Raw genomic sequence first — 23,636 nt, 5'->3', positions numbered from 1 at the left:
CAGTTGCGAAGTATTTCACTGGTTTAGAAAAAAGTAAACTTTTTTCACATTAATGTAACATTAAGTTGAATGAAAGAAGTAGTAAACATCCACAAAAATTATCATCAAAAATTTCCAACTCAGTCGTGACTCGTTTACATCCTAAATTTGTAGAGAAAACCCCTTAATCGACAAACCTTGAAGATGTTATCGGTTTTCAGAGCAAATAACGTATTAACCTGTTATCAACAACCGTTATTAAAAAAAAACCATAACGGTTGATAACCGTTAGTGAGAAATAACGTTATTGCCCATCACTATTACGTTATCGTCGATCTGGATACAGGTGGTTGACGTCGACGGAATACGAGTAGTATCGAAAATTAAACCATTGCATTCGTAAGGTTCAGTTTTCTTGTGGTGGGTGGTTTTATGGAAAAGTATATTGCAAGGATAATAATATATTAATATACTTGATTTTTTCTACTGATTCTTTCTGCAACCATGGCGTACTGTAGGGGAGTTTTGCATCGCCAAGTAAGGAAAACTTTGTGTTCTTGAAATTTGAATATAACCGCGTCAGGAAGCCGTTCTTTCTATTTTTAACATGACTGAATGAAATTTATAAGGAAAATTTCAAATAAAATGATCCATTTGAATGAAATGAGGATATATTGGTAATATTGACCAATTTTTCTTCCAGGGGAGCAGAGCTGCTGCATCTTTTTTGCAAGAAATACAGATACGATGCTTCAATGTGTCGCCTCTATCCTCTGCTGCTGTGAAAACAGCTATGAGCAAATTTGATAAAGATCCTTTACCCTATGAGAAACTTACAAATAATTTAGAAACAGTCAAAAAGAGGCTGAATAGACCATTAACTTTGTCTGAAAAAGTTTTATATTCCCACATAGATGACCCCAAGAGCCAGGTAAGCCGCAGTAATATTTGTAAAATTTCAGAATGCTTCTTACTACTCTTTCAATTTGAATTTTTTTTATTTTAATTTGATTACATAATCAATGTTCAAAATAAGGTTATGCAAAGGACATTGAATTAACCTTGAATTTTCTTTCGTTCTATTTTCTGAATTAGAAGAAACTATATTTCTATCGTACTGGTACTCTTGAAGAACACACTTTCAGCTGTCATGCTAAAGCTATTTCGAAAAATATCCTTGAAAAAAATTGACATTCGTAACTTATCAGTTCATGTCTGAACATTATTAAAAATGTGTTGCTAGGAAGTATCTTATCTCCAGTTATGTAAATAAATATTTCTTGTGAATATTCAATTTATTTATTGTGAAAAATTTATTTGTAGGAAATTGAAAGGGGGGTATCATACCTACGTCTCAGACCCGATAGGGTTGCTATGCAAGATGCCACCGCTCAAATGGCTATGCTGCAATTCATTTCGAGTGGCCTTCCCAAAGTGGCAGTACCTAGTACGATACATTGTGATCATTTGATTGAAGCACAAATAGGAGGGGAGAAAGATCTTAAAAGGGCTAAAGACTTAAACCACGAAGTCTATACCTTCTTGAGTTCAGCAGGAAATAAATATGGCGTTGGCTTCTGGAAACCGGGATCTGGTAGGCTTTCTCAAATTTTCTCGAAGCTTCTCATCACTTCGAACAACATTGATTTTTACATGTGAATTTTTTGTGCAAAAAATTTTTTCCTCTAATTTTCATATTTGGAATTTTCAGTTCAAGCTTGAGGAATTTTGTCAGTGAGTTGATATCATATCTGTGAAATTTCTTTGTGGTGTATATATTTATCTGAATGTGATTCTTATTTTCATACATGAATGAATTCAGTCCCTTGATTTTCCACCAAAATCTGTTTCAAATATTTACTATATACAAAAGTTTCAAACATAACCTTCAATTCCCAAATTGTCTGGTCTAGAGTCATAGAGTAAAAAATATTCGTTAAGTTGTACAATAATTCGAGTAGAATGTAAGGAATTACCATGATATCTTGAATTCGAATTTCAGGTATTATCCATCAAATTATTCTGGAAAATTACGCTTTTCCTGGTCTTCTCATGATCGGTACCGACTCCCACACCCCTAATGGAGGAGGTCTTGGGGGCCTTTGCATCGGTGTAGGTGGAGCAGACGCTGTAGATGTAATGGCTAGTATACCCTGGGAATTGAAGTGCCCTAAGGTTATTGGTGTGAAATTGACAGGTTAGTTGTCATAATAGGGCACTGTAACAAATTGTCAAAATTGTTCATTACTGGTTAATTTTGACAATTTGTTACAGTGCCCTATTATTGCTTCAAAATGTATAAACCTCATGTTTTTTAGGAAAGTTATCTGGTTGGACTTCACCCAAAGATATAATCCTCAAAGTTGCCGATATTTTGACGGTTAAAGGAGGTACTGGTGCTATTGTCGAATATACAGGACCTGGTTGCGAGTCAATTTCTTGTACTGGAATGGCTACTATCTGCAATATGGGCGCCGAAATTGGGGCTACCACTTCAATTTTCCCATACAACAAGAGAATGAGGGACTACCTGAAGGCCACAAAGAGAGAAGGAATTGCTTCCGAAGCGGACAAGTTCGAAAAAGTAACAAAAATTACTCATCTTTATTCTTGAACTTTAATCGAACGAACGTATAATTTCGTAGGTTCTTCTAAATCCAGATGAAGGTTGCAAATATGACCACGTTATCGAGATCAATTTGGACACCCTAGAGCCCCACGTCAATGGACCGTTCACCCCAGATCTGGCAAGTCCAATCAGTAAACTGGGAGAAAACGCCAAGAAGAACGGATGGCCAATCGAAATCAAAGACGGTTTGATTGGTTCCTGCACGAACAGCTCTTACGAAGACATGGGCAGGTGCGCTTCTATCGTCAGAGAAGCCATGAAGCACGGAGTCAAATCCAAGATTCCCTTTTACGTTACCCCCGGATCCGAACAGATCAGGGCAACGATTGAAAGGGACGGTATAGCTCAGACTCTTAGGGAGTTTGGAGGAACTGTAAGTGGATAAAAAAAGTTTTAATTTGGTTTATTGTTTTATGTATGTACAGGTTCTTGCTAACGCCTGCGGACCATGCATTGGTCAATGGGACAGGACAGATGTGAAGAAGGGCGAAAAGAATACCATTGTGACATCCTACAACAGAAATTTCACCGGTAGAAACGATGCTAACCCTGCAACTCATTGCTTCGTTACTTCCCCAGAAATGGTAACCGCTCTTAGCATTGTTGGAAGGTTGGACTTCAATCCGTTGAAGGACGAACTGAAAGGTACGGAATTTCGGTTTCTCTAGTTACAGCATTATCTGAAGAAAACTTTTTTGCAGGGAAAGATGGCAAATCCTTCAAATTGAGCGATCCATTCGCCGATGAACTTCCAACAAAAGGATTCGACCCAGGTCAAGATACTTACGAAGCACCTCAGGCTGACGGAAGCAAAGTTAAGGTTAATGTAGATCCTAAGTCACAGCGTCTGCAACTTTTAGAACCTTTCGATAAATGGGATGGTAAAGATTTGGAAGATATGGTCGTTCTAATCAAGGTTAAGGGAAAATGTACGACAGATCATATCTCAGCTGCTGGACCTTGGTTGAAATACAGGGGGCATTTGGACAACATCTCTAACAACATGTTCATTGGGTAAACGATCAACTTTTTATCCATCGAAACAAATATTGAATTACCTGATTTTCCAGAGCAACAAACGCAGAAAACGGTGAGATGAATAAGATCAAGAACCAGTTGTCCGGTGAATGGGGTGCAGTACCAGACGTGGCCCGCCACTACAAATCGAAAGGTGTAAAATGGGTAGCCGTTGGAGATGAAAATTACGGTGAGGGAAGTTCCAGGGAGCACGCGGCTTTGGAACCTAGACATTTGGGTGGCCGAGCAATCATCACAAAATCCTTCGCTCGTATCCATGAAACCAACCTGAAAAAACAAGGTCTCTTACCTTTGACTTTCAGTAATCCCAGTGACTACGACAAGATTCAACCAACGTGAGTCAGTTTATAAAGACCTGATGAACTTTTCTTGAGAAATTTTCCTTTTTCAGGGATAAAATCAGCTTGAAAGGCCTGGCCAATTTGGCTCCGGGAAAACCAGTGGAATGCGAGGTTAAACACAAGGATGGATCGGTGGATAAAATTATGCTGAATCACAGTTTGAACGAACTCCAAATTGGGTGGTTCAAGGCGGGAAGTGCTCTTAATAGGATGAAGGAACTTGCAGCTTAAAGTTTCATTTAGGTTTTTAAATTGTAATTCTTTTAATGGATACCTTTTAAATAGAGGGTTTTCTATTTACAAATCAATTTTTAACATTTATATGTATCATTTTATGATAAGAATGTAAAAATAAATTTAATCTATGACAGTATAGATCACCTGTTTCTTCTTCTTTCGCTGTTAGTGTATCATTGATTGACAATAATCTATGGTGTTATTCATCATTCATAAATGGTGCATAGAAATATTTTCTTTTCCAAATAGATATTTATTAAAGAAAATTCGAATATTTTATTTAACCTTACAGAATACAATTTGATAGGTATATCAGAATTCAATAGTTAATGTGTTGTTTGTTTGGAGGTACACGTAAGTTGTCACATCTTTATAATTTGGTTGTATATATCATGTGTTACTGGATCTTGGTTTTTCTATGAAAAATTAAACTTTTGTAAAATTTTATTTCATATTTATATACAAATTTAATGACAATTCTTTATTACAGTCAACAAAAATAGCATCACGAGTCTATACAAATCAAAAATTTTATAACGCTACAGATTCATCATTATCGAGATAAATTAACTATTGCCTTTCAACATCGAAAGATCTACGAAATCGTATTTATTACTTATCATTATTACTGTACAGGATGTTTTCAATTGTTCAACATTTCACTTACAAAAAAATCAAGTCCTCCATTTCAAAACACTTACACCCCTTTCCTCCATTTCTCGGCGGTCACAAACTCCGTCATAGGTTTACCACTGATCCCACAAGTGCCGATACCAACCCTCCCGTTAACCGAGTCCGGAGAAGCAAAAATACTTTTGCCCTTAAGTCCAGAAATTTTTTTATTTCTACCAGCTTTGGAAGTGAAGGCTAGCCACTTTTGTTTCTCACTCTCCCGCTCTTCCTCTAATTCTTTGAATCTCTGTTGTTTCTTCATCTTCTTTTTCTTCAAATACTCCTTGTTGTTCATTTTGGCCCTTTTCAACTTTTCCGACTCACTTAAGACGCGTTTTTGCCCTGTGAATTCTTTAAGTTCAGCTAAGGTGGTAACTCCACGATTTTTAAACGCTTCAAATGTTACATTTACCTGGCCATCCGGATTGATAGCATCAATTCTAGCTTCATAATACTGTCCATTGTCATTCCATTTAGCCATGCAAGTATCACCGATTCTCCAAATTTTCTTAGTTTTGTTTCTTGCAACGAATTCTTCTACAGCCATCAAGGATTTAGTGATTTCATCGTCTTCAGCAACACCGACTGGCTGTGTATATTCTGGTTGGTTGGCAGCTTCTTCAGCTTTATTTTTTAGATCTAAGGTCAGTTCGATCACTTCTTCAAGATCAACTTTTAGTTTTTGTAATTCTTTGTTATCTGGATCAGTCAATAAGGCTGCTTCCACTTGCTGCAACTGCAACCGATAATTTTGCAATTCGTCGCCCATAATGATTGGATTATCGGTAACTACACTATACTACAAAGCAAAACACGAATTGTTTATAATGAAACGAGATGAATTATTCACTTGCTGGCGATACTAATTAATTAATAACAATTGACAATTGCCTCGCCATGACAGAAACTGAAGTGACAGGAGTCTAACCTAATTTTTTTTTTCTTCCTCTTTTTTCTGGGGCCATCGTCGATATGAACTTTGGGTTCTCCGATCGCAGCGCCACCTCTAGTGATGATTTTTCATTTCGTTTTTGAAATTTGAAATAAGAGCTAAAGATCAGAGACGAATATATAAACGAAGGATCATAATATTGGTTAACCGAAATTTGCACAGCTATTTATTGTTTATTCTAGTAGTTCTCCAGATTACAACAGAAGATGTAAGCATCTATATCGATATTCAACAGATTATTTCATTATTGGCCTCAGTGCCATGAACTTTCAGCATATACATTGCTCATCCTGCGATGGACTTTCAAGTTTATTCTCTAGAATAACGTCTCGAAAATGCTGCAAATCTTTTTCGCTAGGAATGTCTGGTAATGTTTCAGCTATTCGTCTGAATAAGTACCGAACATTGTAGCCATTTTTTGCGCTTGTTTCCATGAAGAGTACACCGAGACGGTGAGCTTCCAGTTTACCGTCATCATGTGTAACTTGTCTTGAATCGTGTAAATCAACTTTGTTACCCACAAGAACAATTATTACATTCTCTCCTCTCTCCATCTGGACGTCTTTTATCCATTTCGTGGTTTGTTCGAAGGATGTTTGATTGGTAACATCGTAAACTATCACCGCTACATTTGAGTCTCTGAAATGGTGCATACAGAGATTAAGCTTCAGCAGCAGTTACATGTAAAAATTACCTAATGTAGGAAGGTATCAAAGAACGAAACCGCTCTTGTCCCGCTGTATCCCAAAGCTGTAATCTAACAGTTTTATCTTGCATATAAACTGTTTTAGACAGAAAATCTATTCCAACTGTAGCTTGATACGTATTATCAAAACTGTCGTACATGAATCTTGTTATAAGAGAGGTTTTTCCAACGCTTTGTTCTCCAAGCAAGACCAATTTATACTTGTGTATATTCTTCATATGTTTGTTTTGGAGAAGATATGACGCAGATGTATTCATTTTACAAAACGTCAATATGACAAGTTTCAGTTTTTTCAAAATATGCTTGGAACATAGATATATACATGTGTCCTCAAGCTTATATTTTCGTATGAACTTATTTTTTAAATTTCTGCTTTGAAACCTTCCACTTACTTTTTTAGAAGGTTCTTAGGATAGAAATACTAGGAAAAGTTGCTTGGGAAACTGTAAAAAACAAGAAAACTAAACGTGAAGGCTGAAAAACTGAAACGATTGATTCGCATCAGTAAGATGATTTTCTTTGAGGGTGAGTACCAATAATACACTGACCATAGTTTAAACTAATTTACTCATTAAAAGAAATCTTCACTAAACTAATCTTAAAAATTTCATCTTGCCAAAAATACAAATATTAAAAGAATTCGAAGTATACATTTTTAATACAATGGCAGTATAATATAAAGAAGTCATTAAGTTCGAAAAAGAACAAATTCATCAAGATTATTTAAACATAATCATTCAACTTATAAAATAAATACATCTACAACAAAATTGGAACATACAGCTTTATACATTGTCATTTATACAAAAAGCAATCCCTCTGTTACAAATCCATATGGAACTGGTCCCCTTCTTCATTCTTCACTTCATTTTGTTTAGGCTGCTTGCTTTTATTCACAGTATTCTTTTTATTTGGACTATTGTTTTTCTTCTCTGGTGGTGCTCCCCTTATCAAAGAACTGGGAATATCGTAACTGGGTGGAGTTTTTGAGATCGGTGAATTTCTAAGGTTCATAAGGACTGACTTTTCATAAACGATCCTGGTTCCTGTTGATAATGAAATATGATCAAGCTCATGTCAGTATAGAGTGAAATCAATGAAGCAAACGATGAATAAAGTCAATTGGAACCCAAATATCGATTACGTAATATTTATTGATAAAAAACTACGCAGTTACTGGTATACGACCCACCAAAATTAACATTTTTATCGCTTATACACGTTTCGCTCGATATCGATAAGACTTGTATGGGTAAACGGCCCTGGCAAATGGAGAAAAGCAGGAAAATAAACAAACCCGGTGTGCTAATTTCCAAAATTCGCATAAATAATATACTTCCGCGACAGGCAAGGCAGGTGCGGTTCAGAATATTCAGAAGTAGAACTGGCAGCGTTGCTCGTCATTATTTGTATGTTTTATGTCTGCAGCCGTGAAGGTCAACTGGGCACAATAATAAATTCTACACGTGTTGCTATAAAATTTTGCTTTGCTGTAAAAATTTCGCAAATAGGTACTTCTTAGGCGACGAAAGAGAAATATTATAGTATTAATCGTCTTTTTTTCCATCAACCGTAGGAATATATAGCAAAGATTATGAAGCATGCATGCTTAGATATATTCATATCTATGATTTTACCCCACACAAACATGACGAGATTATTAATTATTAATATATAAGACTATAGCATCTTAGTACTTGACTCTATTATATATTGAATGAGACGGTAACTTAATAATATTTTATATAAACGGACTGATAACATACAGTTTTTATATTTGGATGGAGACGATGAAGTAAGGCGTTATTTTTCATAAGTTTTCTGTACTTACCTCCTGGGGTTGTGGAATATATGGTACCTCCTGGGGTAGATGAATATTGAGAGGGTAACTCCGATGGATCGTTGATGAATACCTTCCTCGTGGGTATGGCCTGTGCTTGACTAGCGGTGGCTTTTCTAGCCATTGGTGAAGCAGACATATTATCGGGAAATTCTGTCACAAAGTATCGAACAGCGTTTTTATTTAAATCGAAATGGGTCTCGATCTGATCGAGCAGCTCTGAACGCACGTTTATATACGATAATTTTATACCGGACGGAAACTGCGTTTGAATTTTCTTCCCATAATCTAAGTGAGCGTGAGCGAGGTTGCCAGATTTCAGTAGATTTCTTTGGATATCATTTTATTTTTATCCCAGACATACGGATTAGATTAGATTAGATACGTAACCGATAAAATGATCCAGGATTTTGAGATCATCTCCTGAATTTCTCAATTTAACAGCATTCTACATTCAGTATTATCCAGAAGGTAAAAGCTGAAAATTAGGTAGATAGATCAAAATTCGAATCTTCTGGTTATTTAAACAAATTTGCTTCACATTTCGTTTTGAATGACTTATAATTTAGCCTTTGCGTTGATTGGCAACGCCTTGTTATTCGCTTTTTACACGTGTTTCGGAGTATTACTCATAGCTCACGCCACCAAAACAATGATATTAAAAAATTTGTTGTTTACAGTTTGGAGCAGCATAATAATGATGTAACAATTCTTTGAAAGTGAAAATTCTAACATATGACGCACGATAACAAACTCTGATAGAAATAGAGTAGCGTATGGATTGGAGAATTTCAATACAATCGTTTATAATCGAAATAAGCGCAATTAGAGAAAACCTTTTGAGAGAACATTGCATTTAGTTTAGAGATTTGTATTTGCAGAACATTTTTATTCTGTAAAAAATTCTTTTGGCATCGAAGATATACATATCTAATTAGAAGTGATGTAGATGGTTTTGGATATAAAATTGTTTCCTTAATTCAAAGATTCTCCTGGAATCGATTATGAAATATTGCTATAATAAAAATTTATATGACATATTGATTGATTGATAAGGAAAATATAGGAGCCCTTTCAAAATTAGATCAAAAGCATATAAGTGAAGTTGGTAATAATTTCAACTATCCAGGTCATACTAAAAAAAAGCCAGAAGAATGTACGGCTTATTAAGATTCGATTTTTAAAAACAGCTTTTCTCGCTCTATTTTTAAAATTCCTTTCGAAACTCGCGCTAAACACAGCCATAGAACTATATGAAACTCAAATGTAGTTTCTAACTGTGTTCTATGGTTGGTAGGCCTTATGTTCGATAGGCCTACGGCTTCAACATAAAGTGTGGTTATATTTACAAAATTGACAACAAAAATAATAGAAAAATTAAAATATTCACTAGGTTTAAATTGTCGATGTTCTAGAAAAAAAATCATTAGTGACGTGTAAGTTCAATAAAAAGTGTTAAGTTATCAAGTCTACGAAATGTCAGATGAAACTGTACATGATGATATGTTGTTTCATATGCTTCAGGAATGTAAAACACTTCCCATATTCATGGACCATATATTCGGTTTTCTGAAGAGAAGGTACCCATTTTCCTATTCTAGTTTATCAACCTGACCTAGGTCATCCTTTCAGAACTGATTTTTATGTGGTCTCAACAGGCCCTACATCTCCCGTAGGTCTACCGGCAGGATATGCAGAGAAATTGGTTAAACATAGTTTTGATAAATTTTCAAATATCCGCCATAATGCTACGAGCCATGAGCAGAAGGCACCTAGTGAAAAGAAAGAAAAGATAACTAGTACTTCAAATAACTTATTTGATCCTTCCAAAAGTTACAACGGAGCAAGTTTTGAGAAATACAGTTGGTCGCAGTTATACAATGAAGTCGATCTCTTCTTGAAACTTCCTGAAAATGTGAAAAGTCGCGATTTGATAGTACAATCTACCTCGAAAAACATTTGTGTGAAACTTAAAGATGGAACAGTTCTTCTAAGCGGTGATCTATGTCAGTTTTGCAAATTAGATCCCATCTGGTCAATAGATAATGGTGAATTACAAGTACATTTTGAAAAAGTTAAAGAAATTTGGTGGGACAGATTTTTAACCTCGGAACCTAAGCTAGACATTTCTAAGATTGACTGTACTAAGCCAATGGAAGATCTACCAGATGATGCTCAGGCTAAAATACAAGAGCTACAGTGGAATCAAGAACAAAAGCGTTTGGGTCTTCCAACTTCTGATGAAATAAAAAACCTTAATACCCTAAAGAAAGCTTGGAATGCGGAAGGCTCTCCATTTTCGGGGCCATTTGATCCATCCAGCGTGTCATTCAGTTAACTTTAAATTTTAGCCTTTTTTTCATTATCTTATTGGGTTATGAAAGATTTACATTGTTTTATTTTTACAATTATTTTTTCGAATATAATTTGTGGGTTTTAAATAAAGAGATAAGTTTAACTATATGTTCTGTATTTTTGTACAAAAATTATAACAAATCACAAGCCACTTCCATAATTTATGATAACCAATAAAAATTGATGAGAATCATGAATACTTGCAAATAAATCTCAACATTTATAAAAAAAAAATACAGCTTAGATGAAAAATTTCATCTAGATTGAATAGTTGTTCTTAATTTGGTAATATAATAAGTTAATTTTGTAATGCAATAAATAAATCACAATAAATATCACATAATTAGACATAAGATTTTCGATAGAGACTGGAAAAAACAATACAGATCAATAAAATATAAACACGAAATGAACCAAGGTCCCTCTAGATCAATTTTTATTTTTGAAGATACTTTGGTTCGCCCCAATATACCTTAAAAAGTAATCCTAGTAGACGTAGGTAACTTCTCGACTTCACTATATATTCAGTAAATTTAACATTCGACTTTTTCAATATTATTGCTTAAAACTTTCTTCAAAGTTGCTTGAAACGAATCAAGGGCAGTAGTTAGGGATAGTTTCAGGCCTTTGCTAACCGGTAAAAGTGGAAATTCAGGTTTTAGCGGATCAGTATCGAGGCAGTACTTTTGTAATCGCTGACATAATTTCTCGCCTTTGATGGCGAAATGGCTGTACACTATCTGCTTGAAGACTTCAGGGGGAGAAAGTAACATTTCCGTCATTGATTGTACTAGTTTCAATATCACAAGTTCATTGTAAGTCCTGGAATTTTCGTAGCCCTGCTGAGTGTCCGTCTGCTTCTCGTAGCCAGCTTCGTTGTAGTAGGGTTCAGAGACCAATATGAGACCTGATTAAATCATCATTGGTTGTATAATTATGAATGGTTTTGAAGGGAAATATTCTTACCTTGGATCGAGACAATGAGCTGTAAAAGGGTGCTGTCTGGGCCCCAAACTTCCGTCCCTTTCCCCATCCACGTGCCAAGTAGAGAAACGCAAACTTTTCCTTCGACATACAAATTTGGATTCAATCTTTCTGTTGAGTAGCTGACATAATGGACCAAGGGGGGTGATCTTGGATAATCCTGACTTAGTTGTATGTCAAAGACGAACAAACCGTCTTCATATGGTGTATTGGCGGGACCTTCAATTATTACAGACAGAAGGTCTATACGGTTGCCAAAGGATCTTACCCAAACACCTGGTGGCAGTGATTCATTCAAGAGAGAGTATTCTTTCTGAATCGCTTTGAGGAATCTGCAAAAAACAAGCATATCATCCTCTCCGAAGAAGATTACAAAAACGATGGCGATTTTTATAAATTCACTAACCTCTGTTGATCCGTTGGCTCGAATTTACTGCTGTAAAAATGATGAGTGACCGGCGCTTCTTCCAAAACGTAGTACGCCTCGTTGTCGACGCTTTGGGCTGGGGACATCCACTTCGGCGGACTTAGGGAGGAAAAAGAGTCCTCGGGGGTGACAGGCATGCTGGGCAAGGGCGTTCTACAAGTGGGCTCTGTCCGAGCTTCGGACGCTTGGGTCATTATCGTCAGGGCTTGAACACCTCCGATTTTACTTATGATTTCAGCATAGGCCAGGTCCATCCTCAACTTGAGCATCGACAGAAGTTCGATGCATAAATTGTTGTGGCTTATCTGAGATTCATCGGGCTCCGTAGTAGTTTCTGAAACAATTTATTGATCGGTTTCGGTCTCATTTGACCTCCTCAGAGCAACACGACCCCCGCCTCGATGGAAAACGTCCAGGAATTCACGGATCTTAGATGCCAGGAGACGCTTTGGTGTTATAACAATAACCCAGCGCCATCTAGCAGGTAACTGATCATCTCAACCCCTCCCACTGCGTCTGAACAAAGATAGCTGAAATAAGCCCTACGTGACCCCCCTTAGATTAATCTAAATATAGGAAATCTACCTGTTTGAGCCTCTTCCATAGAATCTATCAAAAAAATATCGATTTTTTCCTCGAGATTACCAAATTTCTGCTTATGCAGGGTAAGTCTTTGACTCGTACGAATATTTTAACAGTAGATTCTTGAGGTCAAAAGAAACACTTTTTTCATATACCATTTTTTCCGATCCGGCCCTGATAAAAAGATATAGCCATTTTAAGTTGGAAGCTGTGCCACCCCAGGGAAAACAAAATTACCTTCGGAATAACTAGCTAAATCTGTGACACTACACATCTGTGGGTCTTTCAAACAGAGTTGTATTCAGCCAAAGTTCCCAATTTTTCAAATTTCACAGATACTTTTTAATTTTTCAACACCGAATTACTCGAAAACGGCGCATTATACGAGAAAATATAAAGAATTCTTTTATTTTACCAAACGTTCAAATATTCATTAGATAGCGTCGAACTTAGTGTCAAGAGTTGGGTTCTTTGAATTTTTTGTATTTTTATGGTACCTAATGATCATAATGAGAAAACTGGAAGACGTGGGTGATATCTTGTGTTCCAAAAAGATTCATCCAATAAACGAAAAACCAAATTCCGAAATTCATTTCATTCGATAAAACCGTTTGTGAGATAAGTGAAAATAACATTTTTTTATGGTTTTTCAACAGCCTGTATCTTTCAAACCGAGCCGATTTGGGACATATAGTAAAGGAATACAGTGTTTCTTTTGACATCAAGAATCTACTGTTGAAATTTCTGTACAATCAAAGACTCACCCTGTATATAGGAAGTAGCTGTATAGCGATTTTTTTTTTTACAAAGAGAACATTTCCCTTCCACAAATCGAACTGCAATTCGTTCAAAAAATCCCCATACCTGACAGCCAAAAAATTTTCCACAAGGAACCCCAAATTTCGGTAAATTTAAAAAAAACTCGAAAACGGCTGGATTGATTACGACCAAAATCAATACGCTGAATATCACATGGATGCAAACACCTTTCGTCCCCGGGTAGGCTATGGAATATTGACAGATGACATTTGACCATTTGTTTTCATAACTCACCTGTTGATAATTTTTTTTCTTCCATCTGAGCGTTGACCTTGTTCTCGAGTTTCAACACCTTCTGGAGATTCTCCTTTTCTGCAACCTTTATTTTTGCCATCGAAGGAAATAGGTTATCATTGGCGAAGAGTCTACCCCTGAATTCGACACCGGCAAGCTTTGCTCTTTCCTTGGCTTGAGTTAAAAGAACCTAAAATAACATTCACGAAATAACTTCAACTCTTTTTCAACAAATCCCTTAGCGTACCTGAAAATGTTTGCTTTTTATACTGAAGAAAGAAGTTCCCAACAGCTTATCTAAGTAACTCGAGTTGTCATAAACCAATAGGAGGTCCTTTAGATACTGAAAGGAAAAAGGACTCAATAAACTTATGACGAAAGTTATGGAAATTTTTTTACCAGCAGATTGTCCTGCAATACGTGTTTTTTGAAAGCCTCTTTGAAATAAATTATCCTATTCCTTATGAAATCCAATCTGGCAGCCATATTTTGCAGGGTGGTTTCGTCGGTTATGTCTCCACCAGTGAATGACTCTACACTTTCCGTTTCCCAAGAATATTGTCCCTTACTGTCCGTGTCCTCTTCGTCTGATAACTCATAGTCTGACGTTTCAGGAATAATTTCGATGTCGTGGGGCCGGCAGTTTTCTTCTGACCCATCAATCCACTTCACCAAAATATAACCCTGAAAACAATCTGTTTTACCCACCTAAAGGCTGAAATGTTGATACTACACAGAATATTTTCATTAAACATAAAAAAACTCAAAAGAGAACAAATGTAATAAAACAACAACACAATAAAAACCGATAGAAATGCAAAATCGAAACACAAAAATAAATTTTCAATTGTAGACAAAAAAGAGGAAATCTAAGTAAGAAAGATGTCATCTTGATCGATGTAACTGAAATGAAACTTACTTGGGGGCTGCTATCTATCACTTTGCCCATTTTGTAGTCTTGGACGGGCTTTGCACGAACCACCGAACCCGGTCTGAACAAAAATTTGGGATGCTTCTTCAAATCGTATACACTCATTTCACTGGATGGAAGTTCTGTTTGGGTTTTCTCAATCTCATTATAAAGGAACCATTTCACCTGATAAAAAGAATCGACTCGAAAAATGAAGAAAAAATATATTAAAAAGAGCTTTTTTCATCCTATCCAAAATCCAATTATTAACCAAATAAGTAAGGGAAAAACATACCATAGCGATTCTTTCGGAGTAGTTTGCATATTGAACAACTCCATATTTATTTTTCGGAAATATTTCTTTTTCATTATATGTTACCCATTCCCCAGGAACAAATTCATGTTCATCCAAGGAAATGGAATAGTATAACTGAGTTGACGGAATATTAGCTTCTTCAGTGCCATCCTGCCATACCACTGTGGCTTTTGCATCCATACATAAGACCTGTTAGATGTGAAGACAGCCAATTCATATCAAGTGTTGACAAATTACTTTATCTACACTCTTATTGAAGGAATTCATCATACCTCAACAGCTACACCCTTTCCTGGTAACAATTCTTCTGGTCTGGGAGGATAATGTTTTTTGCTGAACTTTTCCTTCAGCAAAGTCTTCGAAGACGATTCGCTGGCAGGCTCGGATTCCTCGTCATCTTCGGTACACCATTCTTCATCTTCCGAATCGGAGATTTCACTTTTATTCTGTTGGGACGAATTATGATCTTTGGAAACTTCAGCAGAACTGAAAGATGAATGAAAAAAACTGATCTACCATCAGTACTTCACAACAAATGGATTATCGTCAAACCAGACGATCATTACCTGTTATTATCAGAATTTGACTTGACTTTCGGTGACTCCCGCCTGTAAAGAGCGGTCTGTCTACGTATCCAATCTTTTTTTTTAATTATAATGTCGGAAGAGTTGATTTTCAACAGTTTTCTGGTGTCCAAAAAGTCATACGTGTGTTCCAGAACTTTCAAGCTAAAATTTAAAATGCAACAGAAGTTCAACAGGGTAAGAATGACCACAAACGTACTCTTTCATTTCTTCTGCTTTAATCTCGGAAAACAAACTCTCCCCATCCGATCCACTAAACCAAGCAACTTCTACCATGCAGTCTTTCACTGTTTGAACGGTAAATCTTTGACTACTCTCCATGTTTCTCTTCATCGCTTTTGATTTTTTAATCCAGAGAGGTTGTTCCAAAGAACTCGGTACACAGACCTGTATAATTACGCTCAAAATATTGTGTTACATTTTCAGTTTTAACATACCAATTCTTGACCAGGGTAGAATCCTTCAAATGACGGTCTGTTCTTTTTAACCAGCCAAAAATCTTCAAGATCATTGTTGATACTAGTTAAGACTTGGACTACTGAGCCACATTTAGAAGTCATTGTTATCTCTTGATCAACTACCTACAAAAATAGGCTTTTGATGTAAACGAAAGGACAAGGATATAGACGTACATCAACTCGACCAAATTTAGATCTCAGGCATACTGCGTCATCCACCTCGAAAGGCCTAAGATTGTGAAGTCTGTTGCAGGAGACATGTTCAATGATTTTATCAGTTCCCACGATTTGTACGGTGAATGTTTTTTTAGTACTTTTGCAGTACCCCCTTTGAGTTTCCTTTCCATTTTCCAACCGTCTTACTATTTCGCCAGGAACGATGTTCCTTGCTAGAAGCGTAACTTTATTCTGCCTCCAAACTTGCTCATTTGGCCTGTTGTGCCACAACACCCGAATTTGCCCCTTTTCCAGTTGATTATCAGATATTTCTGAAGATGTCTCATAGTTGTAACTATCGGCTACTACTCCAAATACAATTTTTTTGTTTTTGTCGAAACGATACACAATATCGTTTGCGTAAAATTCTTTTACATTTTCAACATTTTTTGACATTATTTACAATTTTTGTAGATTTGTGGAAATTTGTTATTCCGTGCTTCCAGACACCAATGCACTACGAGATTTGAAACGAATTAAATGAAAATCACTCACAAAAAATGAATGATTTTTTTGACGTATTCCCTTTTTTTGGCACTGGCGCATTCGCAGATTTCATTCGGCCGCTCGATAAACAGCTGTTTGTTCTGCTTGATTTGTCAAATCGGCGAAAACTGGTCGAATTAAAAAACTGGGATGGTCACTCATTTACCAAATTTTGAATAATCTGATTCGTCATCTCAAAATTCTCAAGCAGCTCATCAAATCGAAATGATGTATTTTCAGTTGCAAACATGCACTCTAACAGGAAAAATTTACGGTTTATCCAGGCTACTAATCATTTCTATATAATGTTTTTTTGGTTGCAGTATTCAGTACATCGAGTATTTTTAGTTGCCTACACTCGTCTTAGAAGGGGGAAAATTGTCAACGTAGGCTGCCATTTATTTCTGTGTCAAGTATTGTTGGTTGCAGAATACTGCCCTCAAAGTATATTAAGTTGTCTACATTCACCCAAGAATTATCCACATAGGCTAGCAATTATTTCTATGCTATGTTTTGTTAGTTGCAGAACACAATTCTCAGTTGTCTACTTTCACCTTAAAAAAGAGCAACTCTTTTTGTGAGAAGTTAAGTTGAAAGCGTAGGCTGTAGAATGTTTTTTACTTTGCCTTTGGGTTATGAGCTAATTTATGACTGGCGTCAACTAATAGAAATTTAAATTGAGATGATATAATTCATGTGAAATGAACATCAAAAGTTAATAAGTAAATATATTTATACATTTGTTCAAAGCATACAAAATCACCCCATAAAAATCGTACTAATAGATTCTCACGGTCTCTTATAACTCTTATGTGGAGGTTTTAGAAAATATTTCAAAGCTCCTTTTATAATATCCTCAGGAGTTGTCAGTCTAGATGCGTATTTCAAATTGAACAGAATCTCTCCAAAGAAGGAATGACATGCGGACTTTGTCTCCATGTGACAACCGTTCTCTGCTAAAGTAACGATACCACCTGGTATCATCTGAAAGTTTGAATATCCTAGGTAGAGCAAAGAATCGACGTAGGTATTAGATTCGTCGTTTTCTTTATCTTGAATGTCCTTATTGACCTCCTTCGAAAGGGTAGAATTTTCGATTGCACCGTTATCCGTGGTTACCAAAATGTTTTCGGTGGTCGGGGAGTAAGCCTCTGACATGTTTTTGGTCCGTACCAGGTCGAATGATAGTCCGCCATACTGCCATAGTTGGAGTACACGTATGGCGAATATTTTCGTTTCGTCGTTCAGATGATGCCACGTCAGGAAAAGTGGAGACTTCTCAAAAGCTTCCTCGAACGTTAGAGTTTCCACAAAGATGGCTGGGTATCTTAGAAGAAGTGCCGCTATACTGGTGACCTTGAACGGTTTCACAGTGGTGGAACGGCTCTTCAGTATCGGTTTCCTCATGGATCGTTTCAAGAAGGTGTTGATGAAGTCTCTGGGGTCGAAGAAGGGCCATCCCAACAGGGGTTCGCTGTTGAGATCTCCAGCCATGTCGTCTTTACCGAACAGACCGCTGTTCGTCTTCTCAATCGGATCATCGAAAAGTCTCAGCAACTTCCTAGAGGAGGCTGTTTGGGCTGTGGGACTGGGAGTGCTGGGTTTGTCCGTAGGGATGCTAATTGGTACTTCTTCGAACACGTTCGAATAAGTTTGTCTCTTGATCAACATCAGGTGGATCCTGTGGTTTGGGAAGACCTGAATGACCTTTTCCACCATGTCTAACTGTTGCTGGTTCCAAGGATCTGTTCCGTGCACCAGGTGGATGGTGCTGTTGTCCAGCATGGGGTTTTCGCCAGCGATACACCTGGGTATTCGGTGGAACTTGTAGGTGGAGAGGGCTGTCATCAGAAGGACGAACATGGAGAGGATGGCCAGAATGAAGACCAACGAGGAGACCCAGCAGGTGCTCAAATATCCTTTGAAAAGAAACTGGTTGAAAACTTTTTAAGGTGATTCAAAGGGATGCAGTTTATGTCTAATGGTACTGACATAGATTTTTTTCTTGAAATGAATGTTTCTGTATGTGCTGCTGACCGAGGTTCAGCACCAATAGAGGCCAGATATCTGCAAGAGGCTGCTTGTGATGGCCTCTTCGGTTTTTGTACACTCAATTTGAAAATTTTTTTTCGTTCTTTTTGAAAAATTTCGAAATTGCCACGAGACTTCAAAATATACTCACCAGGCCATTGTTCCAGTATATTCGATGCGCCGGATGTTATTCCTGTTCTCCTGTCGAAGAATTTCCTGTTATTGCTAGATCCCCCGTCATCCTTGTCTACGATCAAATATAATAGCGGGTATTTTTCGTCGCTTTTCGTATTAGCATTCATTTTGGTCGAAGAATCATCACTTTCAATAACGAATCAGTGGTAGGGTGCCTCGGTTTTGTCAGAAGTCAATGAATGCTTTGTCTCCACTAGCTGTGTAAAATATTTTCGGAAAAATGTGAAAAATTAAATTGACATTTCTTTGACATCGCTAAAAATGACAAAAGTGCGAGCACACTATTTCGCTTCGAATTAATTTTCCGGACAGCAGATAAACCAAAATCCGATATTTTTCACAATAATTTGAATCAAACTATCATATACTAGTTCATTCATGACCTCTCGGCTTATATAAATTTGAAGCAGCACGTAAAAGATTCTGACTTCCCATCATTGCTTTTCTGATTATTCTTTCGAATACGGACCTGCATTTTTTAATGAAATAAGGTAATTCTTCAGGGGAGCATCTCACCTGATATTACTTCTAGATTTCTGCCATCATACATCAGGTTGGAACAATAAGAATTCCAAAGTTCACATTCCACTGATTTTCGTAGTGCTGAAATTTGTCACTTACCGATTTGATTTTTCTATAAAACTGTAACCTTCGACGATAACATGAACGTTATTCGAGTTTCAAGTACACATTTCACTACATCAATAGTCAGGTTTAACAATAATTCAGTGTCGTGGCAGCCACTGAAAGATTATTGCTCATGATGTTATGTTTTTGTAGAATATTGTTTGCACTTAATTCATGTACATGCAGTAAATCAAAATAATGCACTAACCCACGCAATTTGCTGTAGCAGTTCAAATGCTTAAAGCGTATACCTATACTAAACCAATCGGTCACACAACGATGATTGAAATAAAAATCCATTCATATTTGTGTAGAATTTTATTATAAAATTCTGGTACAAACTAACTTTACTTAACCTTACGTTCTAACATTATAATGAGTACCTTTTCATAGATTCACAGACAGCGTTATTATTAATATATAATAAATATGGATTAAGAATAAATAACCCAAAACCTTTACCCACCGAGTTGACATTTTCGAACAATACTGAGTTCAACGTTGATCGAAAATGTTACTCGAATTATGCAAATTTCGCTGTGAACTAAACGCGGTTAGTTCAGAGAAAATCATACTTTAATCGGGCCCGATAACATATCTGAAAATTACAATAACGTTCGATATCGTTCGCGTGAATGAATCGTAATTATAAAAAATTGAGTTCACGTTTAGAAAATGAATAGATTGACGAAATTTCGAAAATGAAACCGCAGTTACAGATCGAAAAAAGTGACAATTTTCTTAAACGTTCCTAATAAATTATTGTCAAATTTTTCTCTCTTGAGTCCACCCGAATCACAGAGCATTGCTTAGAACCCACCCCTTCGAGCTGGTACTATTTTGTAGCAGACACTTCACCATAAGGACCAGGAAGTTTTCCTCCTTCTGTAAGAAACATTGGAGTACTCTGTTGGTACTTCCCATCTGGTTTCCAAGAAGTTGATCCCAGTGCAGTGAGGTTGCCTGGATGTTCTCTCGCATCTCCTACTCACATTCCAGTATGCAAAACCTGGAGGACATTGGTACATGTATCCTTCCATCCTGTTGCTTCTACCACTTGATCTCTGACATTTCACGAAGCTGGTGGTGCATTCAGCTGGGTCTATGGCATGGTATCCTTCTGTTGGACAAAGAGGCCCACGAAGGTGTACTGGAACCTTGAAAAAGAAATGAACCGAGCTTAATAGAAAGAATGGAAGTTGATTTGAAACTTATTCACAATGAAAGAGAACAACAAAGAATCTACAGCCGAAGAAGAGCAAATTAATTTCAAAATAGCCCTCCCACAGATATATCAGTTTCGTCACGCATATGCTACACGCTCATTGGTTCACAGAAACCTAGCGGAAGTTCCTTCAACTGTCACAATGCTGCGTAAACAAAGAACTAGATATTTTTGACGTTTTTAAAGACTCACCGTTGGAAGAGCATTATTGGATAACTTCGCATAGAGAGATTTCCCTGCAATTTCTCCCTCACATCTCTTGGTTTCGTTTTCTGGAAGGCACTGTATCTTTTCTGCGTCATAAATGGTGCCGTTAGGACAGCTCAAGACCAGAACTTTGAAGTCATGACTGTTCTCCGAGCTGGTACATTGGTAAAACAGGTTGCAATATTTGGGATGTCTTCTGAAACCTGTAGGGCAAACAAGAGCTACTTGATGACCTTCTAGATCACTGACTGGGCAGTTTGTGGAGTTGCTACCACTAGGGACCATTGTTGTTGCAATTTCTGTGGAGGATCCTTCGCTAGTTGAATATTCTTCTGATCCAGTTGTGGAGGATGCTGATGATTCAGATCCAGAGGTGGAGGATTCAGTAGACATGTCAGGTGTTGTGGTACTTTCTGTTCCGAGAGTACCTGAAGACGTTGTTGGGTAGGAAGAAGTAGTAGTGGAGTAGGAAAGGGTAGTTGAGTCCGTTCTACTGGTACTGGCCATCTCGGAGGTAGAATCAGATGTTTGTGTTGTACTTTCTTCCATCGAGGAAGATGAAAGATTGGTAGTGCTTCCGGTTTGGCTTGTTGAATATTCACCTGATGTCGACATCTGTTCTGTAGTGGTTGGTTCTTCAGAAATATATTCTCCAGGGGTACTCGCATCTCCACCACTGGTAGTTCCAGAATAATCGGTACTTGAAGACGACAGGGTAGTTGATTCACTGGTATTCTCTTCATCGACGTTCGTGGTAGAAGAGATTTCTTCATTCGGAATTGTTGAAGTAACAGTAGAAGTCTGGAAATAATCTAAATTGAAGAACAATTCGAAATAAAATAACAAACTCAACTCACCGATTCATTAGACGAAGAAGTTGTTGATTCACTAGATGCTCCACCACATTTTCCACCTACAGCTGAAGGATAATTGCAAGTTAAGCTGTCCTGGTCCCAAACTGTACCTTTACCACAAGAGAATTCGTATCTTGTGAATCCTTTACTATTCTCCTTGCCAACACATCTGTAAAATTTGGCGCAGTTTGTTGGGTCTCCCATAAAACCTTCTTGAGTACACGCTGGAGCCTTATTTGATGACGAAGTTGAATGGCCTTGTTTTGACGGTGTTGTGGCACTTGTAACCGATTGAGAAGGTTCAGAGGTGGTCAAATCAGGCGAATTTGTTGTTGATTGACTTTCTGAAGTTGTTTGTGTCGTAGTGTCTGGCCTGGATGTTGTGACCGTTTGACCCATGCTCGAATCTGTAGAGCTCATGGTAGTTGTTTGTGGATTGGCGGTTGATTCCATTTCTGAGGAACTGGAGGTTGATTCTGTTGTCTGGGAATATGTCGTAGATTCCAAACTGCTCGAGGTAGTTTCTTGATGTGCTGTTGATTCTTGCTGAGGAGTGGTTGATGAAACTTCTGGTTTGTCAGGTACCTCAGAAGACGAATTTTCACTGGTACATTCTTTTCGATTGGCAGCATATGGGTAATTACACGTCGCTAATTCTATATCCCAGACTGTTCCAGTACCACAAGTGAATTCGTATCTCGTAAATTTGCCGCCTCCTTTAGCCACACATCTGTAGAACTTTTTACAGTCGTTTGGATCACCCATGAAACCATTCTGTTTACACTCTGTTCCTTTGGAGCTATTGAATTGGTTTTGGCCGTTTGATTGGTCCTGACCATTAGATTGATTCGGACCGTCAGATTGGTTCTGACCGTTGTCTTGGTTCTGGCCGTTAGATTGGTTTTGACCGTTGGATTGGTTCTGGCCATTATTAGATTGGTTTTGACCGTTTGATTGGTTCTGGCCATTATTAGATTGGTTTTGACCGTTGGATTGGTTCTGGCCGTTAGATTGGTTTTGACCGTTTGATTGGCTCTGGCCATTATTAGATTGGTTTTGACCGTTGGATTGGTTCTGGCCATTATTAGATTGGTTTTGACCGTTTGATTGGTTCTGGCCATTATTAGATTGGTTTTGACCGTTGGATTGGTTCTGGCCGTTAGATTGGTTTTGACCGTTGGATTGGTTCTGGCCATTATTAGATTGGTTTTGACCGTTTGATTGGTTCTGACCGTTGGATTGGTTCTGGCCGTTAGATTGGTTTTGACCGTTGGATTGGTTCTGACCATTATTAGATTGGTTTTGACCGTTGGATTGGTTCTGACCATTATTAGATTGGTTCTGGCCGTTAGATTGGTTTTGACCGTTGGACTCGTTCTGGCCATTATTAGATTGGTTTTGACCGTTTGCTTGGTTCTGACCGTTGGACTGGTTCTGACCATTATTAGACTGGTTTTGACCGTTGGGTTGGTCTTGTCCATTTGATTGTGTTGGGCCATTTGATTGGTCTGGACCGTTTGATTGGTTTTGACTATTCGATTGATTCTGACCATTAGTATTTCCTTGGTTAGGGTGATTATTATTGTTGTTTTGGTCAGCACCAGTGCTGTTACTCATATTCTGGTTACTGGAACCGCCATTGATGTCCGAATTTTGACCGGATGCTCCATTTTGCGGGTTCTATAAATGCGGTTTCGAAAATTCAAGTGAGTGGGATAACTCATGCTAAGGT

The 23,636-nt window shown here is 37.4% G+C and overlaps 8 protein-coding genes across 8 annotated transcripts in view; 2 read left to right on the top strand and 6 right to left on the bottom strand.

Moving 5' to 3' along the window:
* Positions 1 to 300: 300 nt before the first annotated feature.
* On the top strand, positions 301 to 4,362 carry LOC123318049 (probable aconitate hydratase, mitochondrial). Its single transcript, XM_044904733.1, has 10 exons — positions 301 to 516; positions 683 to 910; positions 1,303 to 1,573; positions 1,982 to 2,176; positions 2,298 to 2,563; positions 2,625 to 2,981; positions 3,034 to 3,253; positions 3,310 to 3,622; positions 3,679 to 3,981; positions 4,038 to 4,362. Exons 1-10 carry the CDS (start codon positions 484 to 486, stop codon positions 4,216 to 4,218), a joined length of 2,367 nt encoding a protein of 788 aa, XP_044760668.1. The 5' UTR covers positions 301 to 483; the 3' UTR covers positions 4,219 to 4,362.
* A 293-nt stretch (positions 4,363 to 4,655) lies between these two features.
* On the bottom strand, positions 4,656 to 5,823 carry LOC123318052 (survival of motor neuron-related-splicing factor 30). The gene has a single exon (XM_044904736.1). The coding sequence runs from the start codon at positions 5,663 to 5,665 to the stop codon at positions 4,922 to 4,924; it is 744 nt and encodes a 247-aa protein (XP_044760671.1). The 5' UTR covers positions 5,666 to 5,823; the 3' UTR covers positions 4,656 to 4,921.
* A 178-nt stretch (positions 5,824 to 6,001) lies between these two features.
* On the bottom strand, positions 6,002 to 6,833 carry LOC123317363 (ras-related protein Rab-6A-like). The gene is made up of 2 exons (XM_044903851.1): positions 6,543 to 6,833; positions 6,002 to 6,487 (listed from the first exon to the last, which is right to left on the bottom strand). The coding sequence occupies exons 1-2, from the start codon at positions 6,809 to 6,811 to the stop codon at positions 6,118 to 6,120; spliced, it is 639 nt and encodes a 212-aa protein (XP_044759786.1). The 5' UTR covers positions 6,812 to 6,833; the 3' UTR covers positions 6,002 to 6,117.
* Positions 6,834 to 7,103: 270 nt separating this feature from the next.
* On the bottom strand, positions 7,104 to 8,680 carry LOC123317364 (eukaryotic translation initiation factor 4E-binding protein). The gene is made up of 2 exons (XM_044903852.1): positions 8,386 to 8,680; positions 7,104 to 7,600 (listed from the first exon to the last, which is right to left on the bottom strand). Exons 1-2 carry the CDS (start codon positions 8,531 to 8,533, stop codon positions 7,377 to 7,379), a joined length of 372 nt encoding a protein of 123 aa, XP_044759787.1. The 5' UTR covers positions 8,534 to 8,680; the 3' UTR covers positions 7,104 to 7,376.
* A 1,031-nt stretch (positions 8,681 to 9,711) lies between these two features.
* On the top strand, positions 9,712 to 10,857 carry LOC123316555 (nudC domain-containing protein 3). Its single transcript, XM_044902693.1, has 2 exons — positions 9,712 to 9,974; positions 10,027 to 10,857. The coding sequence occupies exons 1-2, from the start codon at positions 9,871 to 9,873 to the stop codon at positions 10,730 to 10,732; spliced, it is 810 nt and encodes a 269-aa protein (XP_044758628.1). The 5' UTR covers positions 9,712 to 9,870; the 3' UTR covers positions 10,733 to 10,857.
* On the bottom strand, positions 10,848 to 16,901 carry LOC123316554. The gene is made up of 13 exons (XM_044902692.1): positions 16,238 to 16,901; positions 16,043 to 16,186; positions 15,805 to 15,992; positions 15,588 to 15,749; positions 15,294 to 15,507; positions 15,001 to 15,210; positions 14,715 to 14,891; positions 14,195 to 14,479; positions 14,043 to 14,138; positions 13,796 to 13,985; positions 12,140 to 12,494; positions 11,716 to 12,065; positions 10,848 to 11,656 (listed from the first exon to the last, which is right to left on the bottom strand). Exons 1-13 carry the CDS (start codon positions 16,673 to 16,675, stop codon positions 11,283 to 11,285), a joined length of 3,183 nt encoding a protein of 1,060 aa, XP_044758627.1. The 5' UTR covers positions 16,676 to 16,901; the 3' UTR covers positions 10,848 to 11,282.
* Positions 16,902 to 17,475: 574 nt separating this feature from the next.
* On the bottom strand, positions 17,476 to 19,744 carry LOC123317039. The gene is made up of 3 exons (XM_044903390.1): positions 19,508 to 19,744; positions 18,948 to 19,188; positions 17,476 to 18,684 (listed from the first exon to the last, which is right to left on the bottom strand). Exons 2-3 carry the CDS (start codon positions 19,096 to 19,098, stop codon positions 17,555 to 17,557), a joined length of 1,281 nt encoding a protein of 426 aa, XP_044759325.1. The 5' UTR covers positions 19,099 to 19,188; positions 19,508 to 19,744; the 3' UTR covers positions 17,476 to 17,554.
* Positions 19,745 to 20,463: 719 nt separating this feature from the next.
* LOC123317040 (hornerin-like) overlaps positions 20,464 to 23,636 on the bottom strand; it is a 39,523-nt gene continuing 36,350 nt past the window's right edge. Inside the window, exons 4-6 of the mRNA XM_044903391.1 lie at positions 21,908 to 23,584; positions 21,036 to 21,851; positions 20,464 to 20,775 (exon numbers count right to left, since the gene is read on the bottom strand). Coding sequence (XP_044759326.1) covers positions 20,473 to 20,775; positions 21,036 to 21,851; positions 21,908 to 23,584 — 2,796 coding nt within the window. The 3' untranslated portion in view covers positions 20,464 to 20,472. The remainder of the gene's footprint in view (positions 20,776 to 21,035; positions 21,852 to 21,907; positions 23,585 to 23,636) is intronic.

This window comes from Coccinella septempunctata, chromosome 7 (assembly GCF_907165205.1).
Source record: "Coccinella septempunctata chromosome 7, icCocSept1.1, whole genome shotgun sequence".
Classification (NCBI taxonomy): Eukaryota; Metazoa; Arthropoda; class Insecta; order Coleoptera; family Coccinellidae; genus Coccinella; species Coccinella septempunctata.
Note: the sequence above shows the minus strand (reverse complement) of the source record. Positions and strands in the feature narration are given on the sequence as shown.